This window comes from Balearica regulorum, chromosome 7 (assembly GCF_011004875.1).
Source record: "Balearica regulorum gibbericeps isolate bBalReg1 chromosome 7, bBalReg1.pri, whole genome shotgun sequence".
In the NCBI taxonomy this organism is placed as follows: domain Eukaryota; kingdom Metazoa; phylum Chordata; class Aves; order Gruiformes; family Gruidae; genus Balearica; species Balearica regulorum.
The window spans coordinates 3,613,778-3,641,092 of NC_046190.1; the positions used below are offsets into that span (position 1 = coordinate 3,613,778).

General features: G+C 38.7%; 2 protein-coding genes across 2 annotated transcripts in view; one reads left to right on the forward strand and one right to left on the reverse strand.

Moving 5' to 3' along the window:
• ADAM12 (ADAM metallopeptidase domain 12) overlaps positions 1-19,991 on the forward strand; it is a 183,669-nt gene extending 163,678 nt beyond the window's left edge. The window contains exons 15-23 of the mRNA XM_075757648.1: positions 1,144-1,252; positions 1,359-1,557; positions 4,069-4,146; positions 6,336-6,444; positions 9,475-9,610; positions 10,249-10,357; positions 10,814-10,996; positions 17,234-17,361; positions 18,611-19,991. Coding sequence (XP_075613763.1) covers positions 1,144-1,252; positions 1,359-1,557; positions 4,069-4,146; positions 6,336-6,444; positions 9,475-9,610; positions 10,249-10,357; positions 10,814-10,996; positions 17,234-17,361; positions 18,611-18,671 — 1,112 coding nt within the window. The 3' untranslated portion in view covers positions 18,672-19,991. The remainder of the gene's footprint in view (positions 1-1,143; positions 1,253-1,358; positions 1,558-4,068; positions 4,147-6,335; positions 6,445-9,474; positions 9,611-10,248; positions 10,358-10,813; positions 10,997-17,233; positions 17,362-18,610) is intronic.
• BCCIP (BRCA2 and CDKN1A interacting protein) overlaps positions 1-27,315 on the reverse strand; it is a 147,012-nt gene that overhangs the window by 57,559 nt on the left and 62,138 nt on the right. The gene's annotated exons all lie outside the window — the stretch shown is intronic.

Below are 27,315 nucleotides of genomic sequence, written 5' to 3' on the forward strand. Positions count from 1 at the left end.
TTATCTTCATGGAAAGAAAATATGGGGTAGTAAAGGGCCCTAGCAAAGGACCTCTTAATCTTACAAAGAGCAGCAATTAATGGCTGAAAATAAAAGCCACGCTTCACAGTAGAACAAAGGATTAAATTCTCATACATGGACTAATTAGTCATTGCAACAGTCAAACCAGGGAAGTATATCCTCCACCTCTTAGACATTTCAGATGAGCACATGTATCTTCCCCTAGAAGATATTCAATACTTGGTCATAATCTGGGGAAAAAGTGGACAGGAGATTGTCTGCATAAGACATTAGAATAGATGTTCTAATAGTACCTTTTAACTTCTAAAACATAGGGATGAGTAATCTGTCAGCACAAACATTTCCAGTACTACTCCCATCAGGGAAGTTCCTTTGCTGTTAGGATATGTCTCCATCATGAAAGGCTATGGTAGATAAGAACCAGATGCTGCCTGTCTTCCCAGAATCCTACTTCTACCAGCATGGTAGAAATGACCCTTCTTTCATGTCAGTCTTTCCTCTCAGGAGTGAATTTACTGAGGATGAAGGTGGGGATGGGTTCTCTTCCTCTCCCCAGTACATTAGCTTGAGCTAACAGCAGTGTATTCTCTTTGCCATGTCATGTGCTTGTGTGTTTACAGTTACATAGCACTCTAGTTTGCAACTGGGGTTTTTTTGTGGTTTCTTGTTGTTCTGAATTGCACTTAAAAAGGCCTTTCTTGAAAAGTATTTTCTTTGGCTTCAGCTCTTGGGCTCTCGCAAAAATCACGTGGACTCCTGTAAAAAGAAGGGAGTTAACTTACCAGCTGGCCTTTGTCTTTCTTCACCAAACTAGATTTGGCATTTCCTAAAGGTTTTTTGTGTCCTAGGAGGATTCACGAGAGGGATATCATCTAGAAAAATTCTGAAAGAGAATGAGTTCTGCATTGTCTGTTGCTCAGCATTGCCAAGAGAGACAAATAACAGTGGAAAACCCGCACATTCAGGCTCTTCAATTAGCATGCTGATCCTGACGACTGTTTTGTTGTGCTTCATCAATATGCAGATCACATCGTACCTTCCCCTAAAGCATCGGCGGAGCTCAAAGAAAATTATTAAAAACACCTTGTATGAGATGAAAGTTCTGATTAGGTTTTGTTTCAGGTGCGAAACCTGCTCCTGGGATCTGCTTTGAGAGAGTCAATTCAGCAGGTGATCCTTACGGCAACTGTGGCAAAGACTCCAAGAGCTCCTTTGCTAAATGTGAACCCAGGTAGGGTCTCTCCCTACAAACACAGGAGCGGATGCATGGTGGTGGGAGAGGGCTTATAACATTTAAAATAATTTAACTAATCTTTGGGTTTGTTTATTTCCTTCAGAGATGCTAAATGTGGAAAAATTCAGTGTCAAGGAGGAGCAAATCGACCAGTAATTGGTACCAATGCTGTTTCCATAGAAACTAATATCCCACTTCAGGAAGGTGGCAAGATTCTGTGTCGTGGTACCCATGTGTATTTGGGTGATGATATGCCCGATCCTGGTCTTGTGCTGTCGGGAACCAAGTGTGAAGATGGAAAAGTAAGGTTCTGAAATACTCCCAAACAAGAGGAATATCATTACCCTCCCGTCACAAAGTGTTTTGTACTAAACTGACTGGGTTTTGCTTTGGGATTATTTTTTTTTAATTATTTTTTTCCCCCCTCAAAAGAATTGATTCTCATGCTCACATCAAGTTAGTTTTTACTCCCTTCTCCTTTTGGCCATTATTCTGGATTACAGTTTTGCAGATGCAATGCAAGTTGCTGAAGTTTATAACTGATTTTTTAAGGACAGCCCAAAGTATCTGTCCATGTAGGTTAGAGATTTTCTGCAAAATAAGTACAGCAAAATACATTACAGGCTTGTTAATGAATCTCTGAGGAGTTCAATGTATTCACTTTCCCAGTGTCTATGGCACTGCAAGATTGTCGTTAACTTCTCTTTAGGTTTCAAATTTTATTACATCTGCTGATTATGGCTCCCTCCTCTTTTTTTTTTTTTTTTTTTTCTTGGAGGAAAAACTATGTCTGTATGCACTATTAGAAAAATCTAAACCCATTGATGTTCAGCCACCAAAACTGATTTTTGGCAATCATATTTTGCAAACTTTGTGAATTCTCCAATGTGAATGTAGTCCAAATGTCATATGTCTGTCTCATTCTTAGGTTTTCTTTTATGAGAAAAGGAACAGAGAAAGGTGGGAGACAGCCATGAGTTTACGGGGGGGAGGGAGCAATGGAAAGGAGTCCAAGAACTATTGAAATGAAGAAGGCTTCGATAACCTCAGTGGATTACTTGCAAAGAGGAAAAAAAAAAAAAAAAAGTGCTTTGATAATTTGTGGTAAATTCAAATAAGCCTCTGAATTTCTGAATGCTTTTGAGTTATGTTGGATTATCACACTGCATTGGGAACCGGTTTAGAATCTGTCCCTAGTGAAACTACAGTTCTGTTACAGGAAAACAACCCTTACAATGTTTCTAAGTCAATCTGTTATAAACTGTCTTTTCAAAGAAAATTCAACGCTGGGAAAGCACCCCATTATGTTTTACTAATGAGTATTTGATCTTTCTAATCTATCTAATCATACACATGCACACTATAGAATACACAGGCTAATACTTACGAAATTGTATGTTTTACTTTGAGGACATTAGTGCATTTGTATTATGGATTAAGAATATGAATTTAAATATTCTTGAGCTTTCTAAGCTGAAGATACACAATTTGAAATGCAGCCATTTTAATGTGATCAAAATTCTGTGAGCTACTGCACCATGAATATTTGAATTGTGAATACTGCTGTAATCAGACCATATTCTCTACATGCGTGCATGTTGATGCCAATTCACTCTAATTTCCTTTCCATTTTTCCCTCTCCCCAGGGGATAAGTGCCCTGATTAAGCATCCCTGTCGTCTCCTTCAACACTATTCCCTGCTTAATGCTAATTATTGTGACTGACTTTTAGTACTACTGAACTGAACTGCAGTTAAACATGAGCAAAATTGTGCAGTGATTTTGTTTCTCTTTATATTTTTTTTTTGGTCAACATAGCATAGTAACAGTTACTCCAGTCTTAATTTCTTCTTTTTTTCAGTTTTGACTAGGATAACTTCTCATTGCTGACATCCTAATCGGTCATTTGATTGTTTGATGGTATTATTAGATGGTACTAATCTTGCTTTACCTCAATTTTCAGCTATATTGGCAGAGTAAACTTTACCCATAATGACTAGAAAACAAAAAAATTTGAATTTTATTACTTTCTTTACGTCCGTTTCCTATAAGATTATTATTACACTTTAAATATGGTTGGTTTATATTTGACACCAAAAAAAAAAAAAAATGGTTTAGCTTGGGAAAACTCTTAGAAAGACCTCAGTTTTGCTGAAGAACAATGATGAGCCCATATATACCAATGACCTCAGCCAGATATTAAGGCTGTCCTGGGTCCAGGTTCTGCACTAGCACGAATAAGCATTGTGCTATCGATATAAACTGAACTATGTGAATTTACACCACGAGGGGACCTGAACCTTTCCTTGAGGAATCATCTGCTGCTGCGAAGACATGAGTGCAGCCAGATCAGGTTCATGAAAGAATCCTGCTCAAAGCATTCCTAGTCCTGAAAAGATGCAAATTACTGGGTTTTAAATTGGCTTTTAAAGAAACCCCAAACCCCAAGTGGCTCACCACTAGTTCCACTTCAGTGAAACTGTGAGTGTTTATTTACACGAGCTCAGCATATCAACCAAATATGAACTATGTCTGAAATTCACTATTGGCCAGGATGCCGATCAAGAGCAGGGTTCAACTTCCACAGATTTGGACCTAAGAGACTTACAAAGGCATAAAAAGAAGACCACACGTAATTCTTCTTGTCCTTATCTTTTTGTCAGTGTAACGTTGCCAATGCAGCATGTGTGTTGGGAAATCTTTAACTGCTAAAAGAACCACTGATGGGTGACCAGGTGTACAGAGAGGGACATAACTCCTTGTGAGCACCAGCAGTTCTGTCCCTGTTAAAACTCCTTTCCTCTTATTTTGCAGATTTGCCTTAATCGCCGGTGCCAGAATACGAGTGTTTTTGGTGTACATAAATGTGCCACAAAATGCCATGGACGTGGAGTAAGCATTATAGGAACACTTTTTTTACAGTCTGTCAGTAAACAGTGGACAAGAAACTGTTTTACGTAATATTTGGGATCTGTGATTGTTTGTAATATATCAAAGTCACTGCAATACTTTTTATTATGCATTTCCATTTTCAGTGTCCCTTATATGAACTGCAAGAAATGAAATTATTTTTCTTTAACAAAGAAATATTTATCAGGTAACAATTATCTTGTTCTTAATTAACAGTCTGTGATAGAAAGGAATTTTGTCATCTCCAAAGCAATTTTAAGTCTAACTTTCCTTCACGAAGAATTCCCATTAACATTTAGAAAAAATATAGTTTCTATGTGAATACAGAAAAGTTAAAATATGCATTTGAATTGAGATTCAAATAGAATAACATTTCTAAAAGTATTAAAATAAAGCAAAAACCATATTGATGAGTTTCATGGTATGAAAGTGGTGCAGGATGAAAAAAATTGATGATATGAGTTAATAATATCAAAGTGTTTTGAAACCTAGTTTATATTATGAAAATTATAATTATGTCAAGCTATGCCTTATTAACTTTGATTTGCTAATGATCTGTTTGTTTCTGTGAAAAGCTGTGGCAACCACATTGGAAGAGCCATAGGAAATTCTCTGTCATCTCCTGAGAAGGGATTTCAATTTGATATTTAACTTATTTTATCATCCCATATTTGAAAAACTGGGCGGTGTGGAGAGTGCTGCATGTTATCATTGTGCTGGAATGAGCATCAGCTTACACGAGCATCTTTAAGTCTGTGCGATGGAGAACCTCTGGCGACTCCTGAATAGCAAAAAATTACCTTGTAGAATTGTAGATGGGAACTCCTGTAGCACTTTAATGTAAAAAACCCAATGCTTAACAAATGACATTTTTAATTATCTTGCTGTCTTTGAAAAGTTGGTTGTTTTTTTGGGTTTTTTTTTTTTTTGGCATTTTACATGACCATAGCCAGTCAAAGCTATGTGAATGATATTTTAATACTCTGCGGACACAGCCAGTACAGTCCTTCTGAAAGCCTGCCAGCTGACCTTGCCAGCGAAATGCCTATTTGCAGATGCTTGTGAACTACCAAGTGTCTTAGATTAGATACCCATTTATTAATCGATTGTGTAGTTTCTCCGTGGTGGTAGTAGATCAGTGATGATCAGTGTTAGCACAGAATTTAGAACCATATTGGCAACTAGCCCTAAGCCCACAAACTTTATTTAAAAATCAATTTGAGCATCTACGTGTGACTGTGCCATCTTTGTCCTGTGCAAGAACATTTTGGGCCCGTTTGGTTCGTGTATTCTGTTGATACAGCGTGGAGCTTTAGCCTCTATATTACTAACAAAGCCACTACTTGGCTGGTAGCAAAGGGAAATAAAAAGCAGCCCTTCTTTTGATGGGTTTTTGGGACTGTGGGACCTCCTGAGGAAAAAGCCATGATTCTACCGGCTCCTTCTGCTCTGTGCAGCAGGGATAAGCTGAGTTAATGATGGTCTCCGGTCCCTTGGAGCTCTCTTGTTCTGCAGGGAGCATTTGCTAAAGCAGGTCTTGCTAGTTGTGCCTTAACTCAGATGAAAACCACCTGAACACTGAGGACTGTATCTTTATAGACAGTGCAGGTGTGATATCGAAGGGAGGGTTTCCTCAGCCCTGATTCCAGCTTCACACGTTCTTCCAGCAACTGGTTCATCTGAGAGCAGTGGTAAAATCAGTATGCAGGCTAGTGCAAGCCCTTGATGGAGAGGAGCATTCAAGTGGGCTGACAAAGCTTTCCAGCGTTAACAGTGTAGAGAGACTCTTGTTTCTGTGAAGGCAGGAGGAACAAAAGTTAGAAAGCAGATAACGTTGCTGCTGGAGGCAAAGAGAGAGTAAGACTTAAGAGGTGTGTGTTTATCCTTGTATTATGGAAGTTGTCAGCTGGTGCAACTCAAACGATTCACCTGCCAAATAAAGAATGCTTTTTAGGATCCCTGTTACTCCATGACATCTTGCACGCCGAGTTGCTCTGTGCCCTCTTAGTCGTGCCAATAGGCAGGTACCTGCACATCTCTTTTCTTTTATAGGTTTTATTTCTTTCAGATGTGTCACTATCTGATTAGGAGGCCTTATCAGCCAGTGCTGCTCGCAGATCTGTAAGGTAATCCTTTTCATGTTAAGTCAAGTCATTTGTCTTGTTTTGCAGGTCTGCAACAATAAAAAGAACTGTCACTGCGAGGCTGACTGGGCCCCTCCGTACTGCGACAAGCCAGGCTTTGGTGGCAGCATGGACAGCGGACCAATTAGGCAAGCAGGTCAGTAGTAATTCATGCTTTGCTTGTTGTTTCCATGATAAAGAGTGGAAATACAAAGTGTTGTCTTGTAAGCAATGAGCTTGCAAGGTTGGGAAATAAATCAGTAAATCAAATAGCTTAACCCAAACGCGTTGGCACCAACTTGAAAATTTCATGAAGCGAAACCAAGGGCAGGTGAGTGCATCAATTTTCTTGCATAACTAAAAGCACAGTGAACCTGGTGGGTTCTTTTCTTTGCCTTTCTTTTTTTTTTTCAAGAGACACAGTCAAGTTTAGTAGCTCAGTGCAATAAGTAGGAAATGGTATTGATTTAAGCTGAGGATGAGGAGCTAACTCCCACACTTGAGCTAATCCTGTTGCCATGGTAGATGAACATTGCAGTACTCTTGGATTCACCTTGAGATATGCCAAGCTCCAGCGTTCTCCACTGAGTGCATCGGGACAGAACTACCTTATTGTACACATAACTTGCTGCTGTAGTTGTGTGCCTAATGAAGAGTGGATATTGCAGTGATTTTAAATCCAAAATTATGGCATAATCAAAAATATATTTTATATTGTGCTTCTAAGAAGGATCTTTTCTGTTGTGGAAAACCAGATTTCTGACCGTATCAGATTAAAACTACATCCCATAGATAGCTTCCAAACATTTACCAGAAGTTGCCTTCACATATGATAGTAGTAGGAGACGTGCATTTTCTGTAACTTGTATTCCAATTTCCCCTCATTCAGTCTGCAGAACATTAGCTATAGTATCTTACTTCACCTTTGGCCAACCTCAGAAGGAATTATTTCTACACATTGTGAACTTTTATAGGATTTGATAATCATCACATGCCAGTTTTTCCCCAGAGTACTGTAACTTTAGTGGCTTCCACAGACACGTTTCTGATTTATGTCTAAGTGACAGAACAAGCAGTCTACTCACATATACATATATAAAATAAAACTTGCTGGAAAATGATCTGCATGTTTTCATATGAATATTACTATTCAGAACCAAAAAGTGGATTGTATTCTCTACGTGCAAGATCCTGCAGTGAATTGTAATACTCGATTTATGACATCACGGTCATTTCCATGACAAAGCTTCACATTATGATTTCACTGTTGAAAGATCTTTTTTTTAAATACCTACCAGTCGGTAAGATGTGCTCAGGCACTGAACCAGTGTGATTACTTGTGTGTTAAATGTTTTCTTTTAAGATTTGCTCTAAAGTATTATAGGCCTTTTTCAGCTTACCTGAAAGCTGAGTACGTAGGGAGCTACAAAATATATCATAATAATGTGCTGCATAGACAATGCTAACTGGAGAAGACAAATATAGGGCACCTTTCATAATTCTTGCATTTTGTGTTTTGGAAGCCAACACTTCAATGTAACAGAAAATTGATTTAACAATAGTTTAATTATGATAGGTTCACCATTTTTCTCTAAAGACATTTCTACATTCAGTAATACTGGGACTAAACAAATACAGAAAGTGCTAGAGGACCTAATTTTCTATCGCTGACACTTGGATTTAAATATGAATACTTGATGGGGTGGTTCGGGTTATGATCTGAGTAGTTTGCACATCTCTAAATCAAATTACAGAAGGATTAGCTCAATAAAATACTTTCATCTTAGTCAAACAAGGCACATGGTCTCATTAGTACTTAGTAACTGATTTTACCCAGCTGACTTTGAACAAACCTACATCTTTGACACTGTATTTTTCTTGCAAAGAAGCCTTAAATATTTAATTGTTAGGTAGAAATGTTTAATTAATTTAAATTGCATAATCTTAGCTCATTAATTTTATGAATCTTTTAGAGGTGGTGGGGAATTTATTATTCTGCGGTGCTGTAAGGTATAAAGCGTAGCACGTCATGCCCCGTGTGTAGTTTGTTCAGTCAGTGTTGCTGACTCTGTTCACCAGCAGCCGAGTGAGTTTAGGCCGGTAGATGAGAACCAGCTGGCTGAAAATCTATCAGGATAAGGCTGAGACAGCGACGATAGGTTACCAGGGCAAAGATTAAAGATGTTTCTCCTGCTGTGGGAGTGTGCATTTTTTAGGTCAGCAGTCCCAAAGAATCACAACATCCTTTCCTCCAGGCAATGATCATATCACATATCCATAACGATCAGAGCTGCTGCTTACCTCTTCCTAAAAATAAGGCTTTCTTTCAGCTGCAAGTCGTCTAGTCAGGGTTCATCTCACCGTTGTGCCTCACTTAGGTCCCAGCAAGGCACTTAAAGCGGCTTAAAGCACTCTGGAAATTGGAACAAGTACAGAAGGCTGAAGCCGCTCGCTGAGCAGAGCGTCCCTCCGAGAGCACGCGGCACCGTTGCTGAAGGCATTCCTTCCGCTCCTCTCTTGCCTCCGGATTCAACTTGACAGCCCTCCGGGCTGGACCACACTAGTCCAGATTTCAGCCTGTTTGCCCAGTGTTAAAGTGCAATGAAACCCTTAAAATCTGGTTATAAAGGAGCTAGAGTTACTGCTTATGTTTGAGGGATAGAATATTTAAAAGTTTCCGCTTTACCCAAACCCTGGCCTAGGCATTTCTGTCCCTTCTCCCTCCTGCCCTGCCCTTGACAGCGGGCACCCCATGAAGAAGTGCCAGTCGGCACTACCACAGCCATCACCGTCTGGGTGCCTGGGTGAGGACAACAGCCCGTGCGCCCTGTGGTCCCACTTGCAGGTGACAATCTAAGCAGAACCTGAACACAAGTGCAGAGCACACGTAGGTGTTCATGTTCGGACCCATATATCTGACTAGACTTGACTAGTTCCATTGGAAGGGACCTACAACATTGTACTTTAGCCAATTTTTCCCCAATGTTAAATAACTTTAAAACAGGCCAAAATTCAAGCATCAGGCTAGAAGAAATAAGAGTTTATTAGTCTTGAAGTCATAGTTTATTCACTTCACCTGCATTGCAGTTAGAAACTTGGCCGGGCAGCAATGTCCTGCTCCATCCACATAGCACATTTCAATAAAGATGGCTCTTGATAGAAGTCAACTCAATGTGTTTTGTTGCAGATAATAAGAGTTTAACCATAGGAGTGTTGATAACCATCCTGTGCCTTATCTTTGCTGGATCAATCATGTATCTGAAAAGGAAGACTTTCATGAGATGGTTGTTTACAAGTAAAAAGACAACAATAGAGAAACTAAGGTATGTTTATTTTCCCTAATTATTCTCTAATAGGTATTAGAAGAAAGTAGCTGTAAACATGGCAGCTCTGATCTTGACGTTCATCACAGAACGGTGTGAACAGGTTAGAAAGAGCCAGCCTTAACAAAAATATTCACCAGGTATTAACTGCAATGTTTGTCCTGGTTTAGGTTAACTTTATTGATTGTTGGTAAATAATGTAGCTTTTGGGTTGACTATATACCTGTTCTCTTTTGTGATAAAAAATTAAGAAGTGAAGGAAGTATTGCCTTTATCTTCGTTTCCTTGAAATGATTTCATTACGTTGCATGGCCTTTTATCTAAACTCAGTCAAGTGAGCTGAAACTTTCATATTTGAGGTCATTACTGTTTAAATGCTAGATTCATTAGAATAGTCTCTTGGGTGTTACAAAGCTGCATTTCCACAGATTGCAGAAGCTAATTTAACAGACTACTGGTTTCCAAAAAATCAATATTTATTTTTATTCTTGCAGGAGCACTAGACAATTTTTACTTTCCTTGTTTATTATAAAAAGTCAGAAAGTCCTTGCAAAATCTCATTCTGGAAAGAGGCTACTGTTTAAAAAACTGTTATAAAGCAGAATGTTGTGTTCAATAAATATATGTTTGTACTGCAGGTCTGTGAGCCCAGCAAGGCCTTCCAGTTCATCAGAGCCTAATCATGTTCATACCACATCTCTCAGTAAAAACCTGATCATGAAGCCACAAAATACAAACACACAAAAAGTGAGTCCCTAAATAGTTTGTGGGGTTTATTTAAAGAAGAAAAAAGCATATTACATATTTTGAATCTCATTTAGGTAATTTATTATAACACAATTATTACATGATATTAACATCATGCAGAACTAACAACATGTGAAATGGAAGTTGACGTGGGCTGCAAAATACATTTATGGCTTCCAAGTTTTAGACAGGTGGAGATGTCAAGCGCAGAAAAGAAATAGTTTAGTCTCCAGGATAGAGCCAGCCAGCTTAGACCAGAACTACATCTGAATGGTGAAGGATTAGTGCTTGAGCAGGACTCTGGAAGCTGTTAATTGCTTCTCTATTTGCAGAGTTGTTGAAGGTAGATGAAAGCAGAGTAGAAGAAAAAAGCAAGCAAATAACATAGATGTTAAAGTAGCAATGTTTACGTCAACTCTTGAAGTTTATAATTCTTCGTTGGGGTTGTTTTTATAGAGAGATGGTCCAAGAAGACCGCTGCCATATCAGATCATTGACATTAGTAACCCTGTGAAGACACACAATTTGCCACAATTAAAAACGCCACAGCGAGTCCTACCACCCCTTCCCCAGCTGCCGTGTCACCAAGCTGTGCCTGAAAGACCCTTGCCAGCTAACCCTGCGCTGAGGTTTGCCCAGGTAACCGTTGGTTTTCTTTAAGCTTCTCTTCTATTTAATATTTAGTGTGTGAGTATCTGCATGTGGTGAAGAGGAATGAAGTGGTTTCTCATCTTTCATATTGGCCTTTTTCCTCAGTATTTCCTTTATGCTTTGTACAAGTTTAAAAATGCGGTGTAGATATACTGGTTTATGCCAACCGAGACTGTGATCCTAAAATTTAGGATCCTGGACTCTCTCCTCACCACTCAAGACACAAGAGTATAAACAAGCTCCATATTACAGGCAAACAGAGGCTCATCTTGCCAGCTGCCCAACTGGATGGGAAACTGTACGGTTTGTTAGCAAGGTGCCAAGTACAGTGATATAGCTTGGGAAGTCAAGCTGCAGATGTCTTGCGAAAGAGCAAAAGGTGTATTAGCTTGATGCACTTCTGTTCTGCCAAGAGCTGTATGAATTGTTTGGGTTTTTTCCCAGAGCACAGATCTGAAAAGCAAACTTGTAATTACCCACACTATTTCACGTAGATGTACCTTTCATTGCAATGTTTAGAGCTGGTAACCCTTTTTTTTTTTTTTTGTAGTAAGATGCATCTCAAGGCGATGTTCAGGGTAGATGAAGTTATCCGTGCAGTTGCCTATATTAAATCGTCCCTTTTCTTGTCACTGGCTTCTCTCTTTTGGTCGCATTTGTAGCGTGACTGTGTCTAAGCAAAGAATCAGGCACCCAGCTACTTCTGTTTTGTAGACATTGTGCTATTCTGGATATAGTACAAGATTACAATGAAGTAAACGTCGTTATCACTAAGCTATCTTAAATGAGTATCACATTGGTTTGGATGCACAGGCTGCAAATCCGTACTCAAATAGCTGTGTCTTGAGTGACGGCGCCTATCTGAACCTAGGTAGGATGTCCAAGGACAGAGCACCTTCTTCCTGCAGCAACCTCGTGAGCAGCACTGAGACACTTTCCCAATGATTTGTAGGCGGCTATGGCTATGAGAAACAGCTGCTGAAGTGCAGGGCTTTGAACAGTGGTTGTAAATATAATACAGAAACACAAAGGGATGAGACAGTGCTGAGCTGCCATGGCAGCGTGCTTATGTATTATGACAGCACAAAAAGCGTATCTAGTTTTAATTTTGTCTAAGTCTGAACATTAAATCACTCAGACCAACTTTTATATGTGTGGCCAGTTTGTTAATTGCTTTCAAAGTATTTAGGCTTTTTCATCTTCCCTTTCCCATCTTCCTAGTCATTTATTTTCCTTTTCAGGGGAATGGGAAATACTGATTCTTTCTAAAATCAATTTTATAGGGCGTAGTATTGGTTTGCATCGCTTTTGTCTTTAGCTCCAATGGTTTCATTGTTTATTTTCTGGCATTCCTTAAAACATTCTGCATATTTCACAGTGGTCAAAGTTAAGATTTTAAGTGCAAGAGCTTTTCTGGTTCTTAATCAAATAGTTCCATTTAAAAAAAAAAAAATCTTCTTTTTCTTCTTATCTAGCAACTTATAAGCTTACGCTGTCTCCCACTAGCAGAAGACAGACGGAGAAAAGGCTTTCCAAGAAAAAGTAACCATTTCTCATTCTGATGGTGCAGCTGTATCTGCCCCAGCCTGTTGTCGCGCATCAAAGCAGCCCAACGCACCACTACAATTCATGTTCCTAAGTGCCCTCCCCTTCCAATCCCACATAAAGTGCAAGGTACAAGACCTCTGGTAGTATCATCACCAAAGACTGACAGATCTGAAACCACCACAAAGCTTTTCAGTTTGGTGGCTCAAATTAGTTGTGACGGTTACTCCATCAAGCAAAATATTGCTGTTTTCAATTTTCGGTTGCTGCATGAAACAGAAGTAGGACAAACAGGGAATCAACTCAAGGCAACCTAGTGAATAAGAAAGAGCATCTTATTTCAAATTTATGTCCATAACCTCAATTCAAGATTGTCAGAAATAGCTACTTTTTATATCCTACGGACACAGAAAACACTGTATGGGAAGGAAATCTTTTCTTCTGAAGTTAACAATGTTACTCCCTCAAAGCTTGGAAGAAGTAAATTAACTTGAGAATAGTTTTGGTCTAGTTTATATATATATTACTTAATGTATTGCTTCAGCACTCTCTTGGAAGCGCATCCATCAGGTCATCAAGAGGAAGCACTTTAAAAATCATTGCTACGTTCGTAATGTCATCCAGATGCTCAGTAGTGCAGCACAGTGCTGAAGAAGAGTATCTGAAACTGTTCGCTGTTTCTGTGGCTTCACAGCTGCCTCCTCCTGCTTCTCCCTTCTGAGAGGTATATTTAAGTACGAGCTACTTCCCTGCTTCCTCTGGGCTTAGAGCAGTGGATAGCTAAGGCAGAACATACTAAGTAGACTCTAAGACAACTCTTTTCCCCTCTAGTGGCTGTTGAGACAGCAATGAATGGATTATTATTTTGCTATAAAATTTCCTTTCAGATGTAAGTAAAATAGTAAGAAAAAAAACCCACAAAAAACCAACCAACCAAACAAACAAAAACCACTTAGCAAATGAACTGTTGCCAAGTTTAATATTTAACAATCTTTTGACTGATAAACAGCTTTTTCTTCTTTCAGATGCTCTCGCAAGGAAAACATACTTTATTTACAGGCCAGGTTCACGGTCAATATAAATCAGCGCAGCACCATTGAAATCAAGGAAATGATGCGGGTTTATCCCAACTGTGGGTTCAGTCCATGCATTCCGATTTAATCACTTCCACTTGGTTTTGTTACTGTTAGCATTCAGTTGCTGACTCTGCTTCTGTCATCATCTTATTACCAAAATTTATCTCATATTTTACAGGTCATCCTTATTACAGGAAATATAGCCTTGGGGTTTTTTTTTTTTACTTTTCCCCTGGTGAAACCGAGCTGGGCTCATCTTCTGCTCATTCTGCTACAGTTATTCCCCTGAATACCTCTCCTATGACTCCTCAGACTGGCTGTGGACACAGACAGCTAAGACAAATTAAGTTCCCATTTAAATAGATTGAGGAAGACACCCCTTCTCATCCAGGGCATTTCAGGCAAGCACCTTCTTCCAGTAGCTTATTTAAAAATCAATGAAAAAACCCAAAAGTTTAATGCACCTGATGTCTTTGCAGCTGCTCAAGATGAGAATTATGTTTTTCTTTCTAGCAGAGCTGTAAAGAGACCATGGCAATAGTTAATACTTCCCCAAATCCAGAGACTGAATGCATTAAATGCTAAGTTGCTGATATAAAATGGGACAAAAAAACCATCCATAAACTCTTTGCATTGAAGAGCTGAAGCTCTGTAAGGGAAAAAATCAGGCTGGGAGAAGGGAGAGAGAGATGAAGCAGGGAGGCACAGCCATGGTGGTACTGTGAGCTGTGCCAGGGACTTACCAGGACCTCAAAGGCTGCAGCAAGTTTCCTCACGTGTTAACATACAAAGCTGTATCACTTTGGATTCTCCTGTGGCACAAAAAGAATAAAAAAGACCATCCTGTAATCAGCCTGGGGGAGGGGATTTATTTCTTCAAATATTTTTGGCATTTCCCAGTGCTGGCATCTCCTCTCCATGAAGGGCTCCTCCATTTTACTTCATCTCAGCCATTGCACGTTCTCCATCTCCATTTTCATCTGAATTCCCTCCCTTCTTTCTTTTTTTTTTTCCCTATCTTTCTTTTACTCTTTCTTACCAGCTTGCCACATTAGACTTTCTGTAAAGCCACTTTGCTACTTCCTCCTTAAGGATATTAATTCAAAGATTTTTTACAAGCTTTGGGGGAAAAAAAAAAATAATAAAAAAATCAGGTGTTGAGCTTGTGTACGCATCAGAGTTGTATTTATGGTACAATTGCTGTTTCAACATCCTTCCTCACAGGGAGATTTCTTCTGGAATAAGAGGGCCTAAAGAATTAGTTTGGCTTAGGCATCAAAGCTTATCTTAATGCTCAGCCATGAGAAGATGCTCACCCCACAGCTGAAGAACTGTTCCAGATCAGCACGTATGGATTAGCCATTTCAGCCAGCTTCCCCTGCCAAAAGAGGGCTGGGGGGGAAGGCAGCTGATAGGGTCCCATTAGCACTGCTGCTCTGAGCTTCTCAGAAAGTCAATCCTTCCCTAGGGTGTCGCAGGAGGTGATGAGACATGGGACACAGCTAAGAGACACAAACAAATCAACAAGGACAGTTCTCCTCTCTTTTTGTTCACTCATCCCTACCAGATCTTAAGCTCTTCAGACCCTTGTTTCCCTAGACTGCTGAGCCTGGATGGGTTCCTCTTCCCAATTATGGTACCTAAGCACTCTGCCAATTGAAGAGGAAATACGCATCGTGCAATGACAATTAGGGACGCATCAAGCGAACAGCTGAATACTCAGGTGATCAGACTAATTCATGTGATTAATCATGTAAAAGTACTTGAGGGAAAAGGCCGGTTCTGTGAAGGCAGTCAAGGGAACCAAGGCTTTATGGTGTTCAAAGATGTGTTTGTTGTTTGCTGTCTTTATAATGCTAATGTCTGTGTGTTTGTTACAAGTTTGGTTTTTTAAATGCTGTCACACTCGAGGTGATGATGCATATACTCTCCCATGTAATAAACATTAGGAGTTTTAACAAAATTATTACAGAAGCAACTTAAATTTGTATTTTAGTCTAGAGATATTTCAGTTGTTTAAAAGTATCAGTTTCTGCTGTGATCTAACTTGTTCCAAAAGGGCATATTTCACTTCAAAACATACACCCTAAGGTTTCTTTGTAAGAAATCTAGTGCACAAAGTAAATTCTGGTTAAGAAATCCAGATGGTAAGATTTCTTCTCTTAACAGTTTCAAGGTTCTAGTTCTATATCATGGGAAATGATCATATTTTGAAGAACTTCCTTTACTAGTGTTTAATTAAACTCTGACTTTCAACAAGATAGCCCTATGAGATAAAACTACATGGAGTATTTACAAGCATGCTATTTCATCATTTTCCAGGCGTGATTATTTCAAGAATATTTGCAATTATTTTTACCCTCAGAGCTCACAGACAAACTTCTCATAGCAAGACATGTTTATCTTGCTTTATAGGAGAAGTTCTTCTGGATGACAGTCAAGATGAATTTTTATACTGAAAATGAGATTTGGCTATATATTAGTTAAAATAAGAAATTTTTTTCATGTTGCTATTTACAATTCACTCAAGAACTAGTACATGTTATGCTGAGAGTGAAAAAGAGGAGGGACATTATATATAGCTTCAAAATGTTGGTGGTGGCAAATTTGAAATTACTGTATATGAGGTTTACTTAAGCTCCCGTATTTTCTTCCTTCTCAAAATGCCTACTGATAGTCAACCTGCATCTCCTTCTTGAAAGAGCAAACATTTGCCATGAAAAGTAATAAAACAAAGGGATGCTCAAAACAAATAATGAAAAGTTGTACTTTATTTGTGAGTAATTCAGGTCTCTCTTTGTTTCTTTTGATTTCATCTTTCAGAGGATCTTTAACTAGATTATGCTGTAAACTCTCCTTGCTTCATTTTGGTCAACTTTACTAATGATAGCTATGGCAAACTGATAATAAAAACTAAAATTACTTAGAAAAAGCATGACTATGTATTTCAAATAGTAGAAGGATCTGAAGTGAGTTTTTTGGATATATTGGAGTTTTTGTGTGCCCTGAGCAAGTCACTTAATCTATCCCAGTTCTTCATAATGAAGACCACAAACAGACACGTTACCATGTTTGCAGGGTTTCAAGGACCACACAGAAGAGACATTAGCTCATGCCTGACAGCAGATGACTTCTGTTCTTTATTAATGAATCATTTAATTCCACAGAATGAAAGCACAGCAGCATCTCTAAAAAAAATTCCACAGATGCTACCAATTCAAACTGGACTTGAGCAGTTTGGTTGTGTGGTCATCTGAATTTGCATTTTAAAGTCATTTCTAGTATTTCCATCTTTCTATATAACTACTTTTACAAAGTTATGTGTTTAATCTATGTTGTTTTCATTTACCACCAATTAATCACTAACTGCAGAATAGATGCACCCAGTATTTCTACAGTAAAGAATCAAAAGAAACAAAGTCATTAAAATATGGTATTAAACCTGTGTTTTCAAATATAAGTGTCTGTTAATGAAAAATAAGTTACGGCTTACTCATTTAAACAGATCTGGTCACAATCACCCCGAACTTACCTTCACTTTCTCTCCGTTGTTGCTATGTTAAGTCAGTTCCAACGACTAATATGACCTCATGTTTTCCAACAGGAACACCCCAAACCAAACCCTCCTCGGAAGCCTCTTCCAGCAGACCCTCTGACCAAAGCGCGCTACAACACCGCGTGCGCAGCAGCGCCTGGACACACAAAAGCTCCGCCTCACGTGACTCCCGTAAGGTTAGTTCTGATCAAAGTGGCTTGAGTTATAGCGCTTTGTTCAATGGCAGATCTAAAATGTCTTCGAACAGATCCGCTATGCTCTGAGTAACTACGCTCCGCTGAAATTATTGCCGAGAGCTGCGCAACAACCATTTTCTATTTGCTTGTGTAAAAGCACGCAGTATCAGACTGGTTCACGCTGGGAATATATCAGCACAATTGCACTGGCTTCCACAATAGTATGAGAATTTATACTACATATGAAGGTTTGACGGTAAGCATCTGACTGTGTAATTACAAAAACTGCCCGATAAATACAATTCCGTGCAAAAGAAATGAGTTAATAAGCACCGATTGCAAGAGAAACAAAGCTCTTGCCGAAAAAAAATTCCTACTCAGACCACCTACAGAATTAGGCTGAGAACTGAATGCTGTTAAGATCAACCACCAATAAAAGCAATTTTCTGTTCACATATTTCACAATGGAACATCAATTTATATCATCTGAAAATAATATCCAAAACATTCAGAAAGCACATACATTGTACCTTCAAAAACAAAAAAAAACCAAAAAACCAAAAAATCTGGACATGAAATAACTATGCCTAATGTTAATGGGCATAGTCAATGACATGTACTTACCAATATTCTTCAGTTTCCTATGAATAAATAGTGAGCGCCAAGGAAGATAAAAGTAGTATTTTAAACTACAGGATTTTTCACTAGTGAGGCACTTAATATTGCTCAGAAAAATTAAAAATAGAATCAAGTTAGTTTTCTAATACTTCTAGCAAAAAGATCACAAGAGTGAACTTTGGTTAAGCTTCTGACTATCCGTTCTAGTAAGATGTTCTGAAAGTAATAATATTTCAAGCTGACTACTACAACTTTTTGAAACCAACTGCTACTCTACAGCATCAAATAGCATTCTTGAACAGGTGCAAAATTGATGAGCACCCAAAGAAATAAAGAGTTTAAAAAGCCACACCTGAAGCATTGAGCTAGCTTATCCTACTGGCCAGGCAGTAATTAAACCAGGAACTAAACAAAGAGTACTGATGGTACCATTTACACTTTTGGTGAGATTTGTGTTTATAGTAACATGCCTGATCTCCTCCCAGTAGGAGAGTCCCGTGCTGTGCATCTGAAGTTAACTTGGAGAACTCCAAGAGGTTTTACCATGCATCTTCATGCCTCAAGCGTGATGCTGGAGTGAGAATTAACAAAAATTTAAATAACAATTTGCTATTTTCTTTCTTTCTGACAGACCTGCTCCTAAGCATCCACCACAGGTATCCAGGTCCAGCAACACTGCTGATGTGAAATGACTAGAAAATCTGACACCTTTATTTTAAAAAGTGAAGACAGAAGTTTGCACTATCTATAAACTCCAGCTGGAGTTCATTTTTATGACAATACTTAGAATTTTTAATGTTTAAAACAGCATTATTTTTAAGAATTCTGAGCTACTGCCTTTGGTGCTGTGCTGTGCTATGGTGCTCTGTATACTTGCTCAGGTACTTGTAAATTATTAATTTATGTTGAATATTTATTACAGTGCAGTGCACTGTAGTAGATATTTTTACCATAGCTGCGTTTTCCTAAAAAAGGAAGCCTTTTTTGTAATGTTTCATTGAACTTGAATAATTCTGCTCTATTGGTCCTATGTAGAGTTTTTAGTTTTGATCTGTTCTTTAAGGAGTGCTGATACTCATGGATAAATCAAATGTATAAACAACTCAATCTCAATGGTTCATAACAAACTTTTGAATAAATATGTCAGGTTTTTTAAAAAAAAAAAAAAAAAATCTGTTCTTGAACATGGTGAAATGCCCGATATCTGCACACGGATGTGTAACGTATGTATTTAACCAAAGTATCGCTCAGTGTTAGCAGTTGCACTGTACTTTCAGTTTTTCACGTTACTGTTTGAAATCGTCGAGAAATCTGTGCTGAAAGAGGACGGATTCACTTGGACAAGTTCTCTTACTGAAGAAGTACTGTATATCATAAAACTGTATTTTTTTTAACCTCATTTTTCTCGAACACAATATGGTTAGTACATATTAATGCAGATATCAGGCCTCCCAGTCTCATTAGCTTATTGATGCTTTGGTATTTAAATTAACTATACTGTGTAAGGTAGTACCATCTCACTATGTCACATAGCTGTCCTGTTTAGACTGACGCAGGGGGTGGGGGGAAGCCAAGCATTACAAAGAATTACGTTTTAAGAATCAACTATTATACTTATTTCTTTTGCCTCATCGCTCTGCTTATCAACCGTATTTTGCATATTTACTACTGTTTTGTATTTAACTTTTAAAATATTGTTCTGGGTTTCTTAGTTTCCAAATCAAAATTCGTATTTTAATACCTAGACTTTGGTTATGCTAAGACATGGAAGAAAAAAAAAATTCATCTCTTTACTGTGTGGTAGCATTACATCTGATCTCTTCTGTACCTTCTCAGTAGCACTGCTGAATACAGTTGTTTCACCTATGCTGTAATAAAAACCATTTTCAAATATCAGTTGAATAGAGGGAGAAGGAACTATTACCTTATATAGGTTAGTTTCCTCATTGCTTGTACTTTTTGTTTCTTTAAGCAAAAATAAAAGCATTGATAGAAATTTGGATCTTATTTCAGTACGTGTAATTGTATTTAATTTTCCCAGTTATTCCCCATTGTAGCAACATAGGACTCATGTTTATGGATAAACTGAATAAACCAAAATAAACCATAGTTTAGTTTGCTGCTGAAAAGCAAAATAAACCACAAGCAAATGCCTCACAAAAACATTTAAATTCTTAAAGCAACCCTGATAGTAATAACAGTGCTTGATGTATGGAAAATTACTACAACAGGAGAATGCCAACTTATCCTAGGCTTGGCAATGCAGCTGAAACAAAAATGATGCTTTGTGTGTATTTTAGATATTTTGTATTTAAAACACTAACTTTTTCCTGTCAGCAGTAGCTTTATAGCTAAAATGGGAGGTGAGGGGGGGCATCTCAATTTGAAGCAGAGGCATGATCGCAATTCGCTTGTTTGAATACTCCCATTTTTTAGAATGACAAGTCATCGTGCTGTATCAAAATGTTTCTGGTAACCACTGAAAATCGTAAGATGAAATTCTAAGTAGTGAAAGAAGGTGGTGAAATGAAATGGCTAAAAAGTTTGTAACATCTGTTTGCGTCAGCAGTTCTACCATCTGAATTTAATGGCATCAGCTTAGGTAAGACTTAGCACATGTGTTAACTTCACAGTAAACTTTAGGTTTAAAATGAATGTGACCCACCAACGTGATCCTACAAGTATAGAAATAGAAATGTCCGTACTGGGCGTCCGACCCTAGGCCTGTAATCGCCAGCAGCCATCTCGCCAACGCTGAGTCCAGAACAGTCGGGACCTCTTTTCCCCTAGTCAAACCACAGCCACACCTTTTGCATGTATGAAGACAGCAGAAGAATGCTAATAAGGACACTGCTAGGTGTCCCCTGTACCAGCACGGTGGAGTTTTTAGGTTAAAATGCCTGGTCTTACTCACCGGTTTGCATCCCTCAAAGAGCCCCGTACCTGGCTGTTGGTGTATTCCTGAGCTGACGAACAGCACGAGCACCAGCACACACTGCCTGGTATCACGTCTGCTTTGCTGGAGTAAGAAAGCCCGGTCACTCCCCGTGGGTGAGGTGTGAGAGGACATCCTTGGCTTCTGCAGCTGAGCAGCAGGAGACCAGAAGCAATGGGGCATCGCTAATGTAATTCCTTTTACTGTCTTTAAGTATTCATCGAGAGAAAGAGGGCACCATCTGGGAAAAAATATAAAATTTAAACAAGCTGTGAACTAAGTAGATTACTAAGCAGAAAAGTATATGTCAAATTTATTAACTATTAGCACTTTTCTAAAACAAGCAGCTGAAGCATATGTATCCAGTGACACGGAATGCAGTTTTACGGTTAAGAGTGCATGATTACACATACACATTATCTATCTAACGGCGTTAGTTACTCTCTTATGTTAGACGTGGCTAAAGCTAAGGATCTCTAGCCATTTGGAAAAAAAAACCCAACATTATTCCCTATCTGAAACAAGGACAAGCAAACCTGAACACCCTGTAAACATGACTGCCATCACGTGAAACCACCACAAGGTAGTTACTGCCATACTACAAGCTGATTTTTTTATTAGCAAAACTGACCAGTACGTGAAATGTATACAACAGTCATATAATCTGGAATCCTTCCAATTAATAGATATACAAATACATTTATACATATTCAGATGCAAAATACTACAGGCAGGAAAGGATCTGTAGCTTTTAGAGGGGGTGGAGGGAAAAGCAAACAAGCTATCACATACTACTTTTGTTTTGGTGCAATTTTTTCCCCAGGATGTGAGTAGTAACTGGCTGTGTGATTTTTTCATACCAAATTAATGTCTTTATGATTAGCCATGCAGATGTCGTGTAAAATTCCGTTGTGAAAACCAGATGAATGGTTTTACATTCTTAAGGACAGTGTAAGCAAACAAATTACCATGGGATACACCAAAACATGAAATTCAACATTTGCTGCTATGCGGTATCTGCCTAGTGTATGGACCCGTAGTATCTGGTTTGAAAGAAGTGCTGTCAGCACAGGCTTTAAGTCCTGTCAGAATATATTCATCTTTCTCTATGCTCAGCAAACTTTAACTTTTAAATCACCTTTAAAAATTGATGCATCACCATTTAAATCCTTGGGGTTTTTAGTGTTCAGTTTATCTTCATGAGAGAGATCTTCTGAACAGCCCATGCTGATGCCTGCTCTTCCTTTTCTTCCTGTCTGTCGTCTTCTTCCACACACATATTTCAGCCTCCTACCTACTCAACATGAGACACTGGTACAGACAAATCCCCTTTCCAGAGGCAAGGCAAGAACACAGTGTGCTCTCCCTAAAGCACTGCATGACAATGCTGCTATTATGCTAATCAATAGAACAGTAAGTACAAAACACCATCAAGGAAAATGAATAAATAGCAGTAAACAAAAAGAAAATGGCATATTTACCCTCTTTCTCCCCATAAAATCTCTTGGGTTTAGTATTCCTAGTTTTTTGGGGTTTTTTTAAGAGCTATCAATTATCAGAGGAGCAAGATTTTTTTTTAATTTCATGGTATATTTTGAGAACATTTTCAAAGAAAAAGATCACCAGAAGGAGGATCTGGGGAACCACAGGCCTGTCAGTGTGACCTCTATGCCAGGGAAGGTTATGGAGCAGATCACCTTGAGTGCCATCACGTGGCACGTACAGGACAACCAGGCGATCAGGCTCAGTCGGCATGGGTTTAGGAAAGGCAGGTCCTGCTTGACCAACCTGATCTCCTTCTATGACAAGGTGACCCACTTAGTGGATGAGGGAAAGGCTGTGGAAGTTGTCTACCTGGACTTTAGTAAAGCCTTTGACACCTTTTCCCACAGCATTCTCCTGGAGAAACTGGCTGCTCGTGGCTTGGATGGGCATACTCTTTGCTGGGCAAAAAGCTGGCTGGATGGCCGGGCCCGAAGATTTGTGGTGAATGGAGTTAAATCCAGCTGGTGGCTGGTCACAAGTGGTGTTCCCCAGGGCTTGGTACTGAGGCCAGTTCTCTTTAATATCTTTATCTGTGATCCAGACGAGGGGATCGAGTGCACCCTCAGTAAGTTTGCAGACAACACCAAGTTGGGTGGGAGCGTTGATCTGCTTGAGGGTAGGAAGGCTCTGCAGAGGGATTTGGATGGGCTGGATCCATGGGCCGAGGCCACCTGTATGAGGTTCAACAAGGCCAAGTGCCAGGTCCTGCACTTGGGTCACACCAACCCCAGGCAGTGCTACAGGCTTGGGGAAGAGCAGCTGGAAAGCTGCCTGGCAGAAGAGGGCCTGAGGGTTTTGGTTGATACTGGCTGAATATGAGCCGGCAGTGTGCCCAGATGGCCACGGTGACCAACAGCATCCTGGCTTGTATCAGAAATAGTGTGGCCAGCAGGACCAGGGCAGTGATTGTCCCCTGTACTGGGCACTGGTGAGGCCGTACCTTGAGTGCTGTGTTCAGTTTTGGGCCCCTCACTACAAGAAAGATGTGCATCTAAGTACTCTGCATGTAAGTCCTCACTGCTTCAAGTACACTTAGCAAAGAAAAATACTATGCAACAGACGGCCTTTTTCTTATAGGTACCTTTCATTGGCACGTCACTGATGTTTATAGAGACAGATACTACCAGAACATTTTACTTCTATCAAACAGAATTGAAAAGGGGTGTGCTAAATAAAAGAACATCAGTTAAACCAAGTAAAGCACCCCATTCAGAAAAGAAGCCATTAGCCACATTGGCTATCCTGCAAACTGAAGCCACGGAAGGAGCTGAGCACAGAAAGAGCATGTAGTAGGGACACAGAATAAAAAGTCATGACCATTAAGCGGAAAGTCTCACACAACAGCCCTTGCTCAAGTGATTACAGAGGAGAAATGTAGTACTGCAGAAGTAGCTTACCTGCTTCTCCATGGGCCAGAATTACCTTTGGGCAAGTACGCTAGACAGGTCGCTTTTCAAGATTTTAAGTACGTGGCGTTGAATGGCCTTGCATTTGCTGCGTTTCAGCTGTGTGAGAGCACGCCAGCAATTTTAAAAAGCTTCCAACTCTCTGCCCTGCAGGTTTTGGCAAATTTACAAGAGCAGGAGAATCATTACCTGCAGACCCCTTCCATTGTAGAAAATCTAAGCAATACTACTCCTTTTATTCTACATTATTTAGATGTGAAAGACCCTGTGGAGAAAAAACAAATACCTGATTGTGAAATATATTAGATAATGCTTTATTTGGATTAAAGGATCATATTTTTCTAAAAAAAAAAACTTTAATTTTGCATTTTTCAACACTTGACTTCATATCAAGTAACATCAAGATTGCAAAGACATCTAAGACTACTTTTTAAACCCTGAAACCATGAAAATCATACCTTACGGCACACCAGACTGTACCTGACCGCTCTTTTTTGTGAAGCAACAGATGGGCTTCCAGAAGCAGCAGTGAGTAGAAGAGAAAGCTACTACAAGATACTACTATATTCGCCCCAAAAAGTAAAATGCTTCTGCAACAATTTTAGAAGCTTTCTTGTTTTACAGTGTTCAAGTAACTTATGAATTAATTTTTTAATTATATTTTAAATTCCACTTTCAATTTTCAATAGCCTTTTTGTATGAATGTATTTGTTGTTGTGGCAATTTGTTCACATCATGGCTTAAAACAATGATGCGTTGAGGCCTGGTAGTATAAGCATCTTTGGAAAAAACATAACAAACAAGAAGTAAAGAGAAAGCCACATGGTATTTTTCATTATCATGAAATATAAGAAATATTAACTCGACTTTAGAAAAAAATGAAAGTTACTTCTTAGAGCAAACTTTGTATTTTGACATACAGTTACCGCTGTACGTTTGTACAACTTACTCCTCGGGTCCCAGGTAGCACGGCCATTTCAAAGCCTAGCAAGTACCTGACAGCACCACATTTCATTTTACAAACTGGAAAGAATTACAATGCGTTAAAAAAATGTTTTAAGCGCTAGCCTGTGCATATTTCATGCTATAATGTGCAGACAGCCATCAAATACTAGCTGCAGTTAAGAAGAGTCAACATGTAATTTCTACACCCTGTTCTCAAAGTTTACAATGTCCTATTACCCTCTAAGCAGTCCTCCCACTGTGAAAATTTAATGCTATTTGTACCAAAACACAAATAGTCCTCACCAGTCTGTGGGAATTACCACCATTTCTCTCTTTCTGCGCAATCAACATGGCCTCCTACTAAAATAATGTTGATGTAAAAATCTAATTTCCTCTAAATTTTTATTCAATGACTCTTTCATTGTAGGTTACATACAATAGTATCCTACATACAATAATGCAATAATTTAAAGTAAATTAAGGCATTATTTAATATCAGGCTGTCAAATGCAAAAATAAAGGGTTTACATCTTTATAGGGAAGAGTACCTTCTTCCGAGTAGAATGGAACAGCGGCGATTCATTTTTACCTTCCCATCAGTGTCACTGTCACACATGTCTGGAAAAACCTCAGGTCACTTATATCAGATTATTTTACTATGAAAGTTGTAAATTACTTTTTCATTCTGAAAGCCAAAAGCTAAAGTATATTTTTTTTACATCAGGTTCGTTGTAGCCTAATACACTTTTCTGAAAGAATATTAGATGCCCTACCACCTTAAACATATTCTTCACTTCTAGAGCTGAACCTAAATTTGCTGCACAAGCATTGTGCTCATGATTTGAAGTAAAGAAGCATCTCCTTGGAAAATTTAAAGATTAGTATTAACAAGGTTGAGTAAGAAATGCTAATTTTGAGTTTACTGAAGGGACAATCATAAAAGTAAAAAAGGTCTTGAAGAAGAGAGGGAAGCAATAGAGAAGAAAAAATATAATTCAGCATTTAATTTCCAGCAGCTTAAAGACAGTTTGTCATATCCTCAGGGGAATGCCAAGAAGTATGTTTGTTTATTTGAATTTCTTGCTTTACATCTAACTCTGCATGCAAGAGGGTTTTGGTTTTGTTATTAGAAAACAGTGACTGTAAATCCCATAGATACATTTAAATACAAGAGAACATGAGGAAGAGGAAGCTGAGCTCCACAATTTAGTGAGTGCCAAGGACCTAGAAAATGAAATACTGGAGGTGAAACAGGCAAGTTACAGCATTTAACTGAGGTCCAGTATTCATATTTTCACTTTCTTGGTGAAAAAAAAACCCAAAGTTATCCCAGTCACCCATCTCGGAGCTGGAAGATAGGGAAATAGCAGGTTTTCTCTTAGTTTTTTCATCTTGCCTTCTAATAAATTGACCATGCTTCAAACAAACAAAAATCATTTATAAAATGGAGAAGGAAATACATTTTAAAAAATAAACCCACAGCCAGAAAATCAATATATAGAAATTATTCATATCTGGCTGTGAAAACTTCCAGTCTTCCAGGAGTCCTACATAATACTGAAAGCCAAAACCGATAGCACATTCCTTTCAACAATAAAAAACAGAGAGAAAGCGAGCTACATTTACTTTAGCAATCTCATTTTTAACAGCAGCTTCTCCTCCACTTTCCAGTAGCCACAGAAGAAATTCTCTATTATGATGTAATACTGACACCTGGGAGTTTGACGAAGAGCACTTTGGAGGAGTTGCTCTTCCTTACCTGCCACGTGCCAGCACACGTTCATACTGTGCAGCCCCAATCGTGACTACAGACTTGAAGGAGAACCAGAGTAATGAATACTTTGCAGAATCATCAACATTAGAAATAAAAGCCTAAAAAATACCTTGGAGAACAATCTCAGCAGCTAGCTGTTGCAGCTGCAGGTCTGGGTACGTTCTCCTGGAGCCCAAGGAGCACCTACTGACACAAAAACCCTAAATCCTCTTTGAAAGGTATAATCTGTGTCCTACACCAATTTAATGCAGGGTGCCAGTGACTGGTATTAAAGCATGGACTAAGGTTTTAACCAAGCATAAAGTACCAAAGCACTTCAATACCCCTGTTGCTACTTCCAGCCCACACAAGGATGCAACGCAGTCATTAGACGGGTACAGAAACCATTCGTTTGAGGTTGGCATTAAGTAAAGCCTAGTAACTTGGAAACTGCATCAAACAGATGGTCTGAAAGAATTTTTAGGTAATGTCCAAGTAGTCTGCATGAGACTTACATATTTATATAAAAACATAGGTCAGGAACAGCTGCAAAAATTAATCAAACTCCTCCTTGTTTATCACTAGCATAATTTTGAAGAGCATTAGGAATGTATGAAAAATACATTCATCGAATGAATACATTCGGTGCTTACAATTCTTTTCCCTAAAAATGTATTTTGGATAACTTTGGACTATTCCTTCTTTTCCAATTATTTTCAACCTATTACCTTAAATTACTAACCTAAATTAAA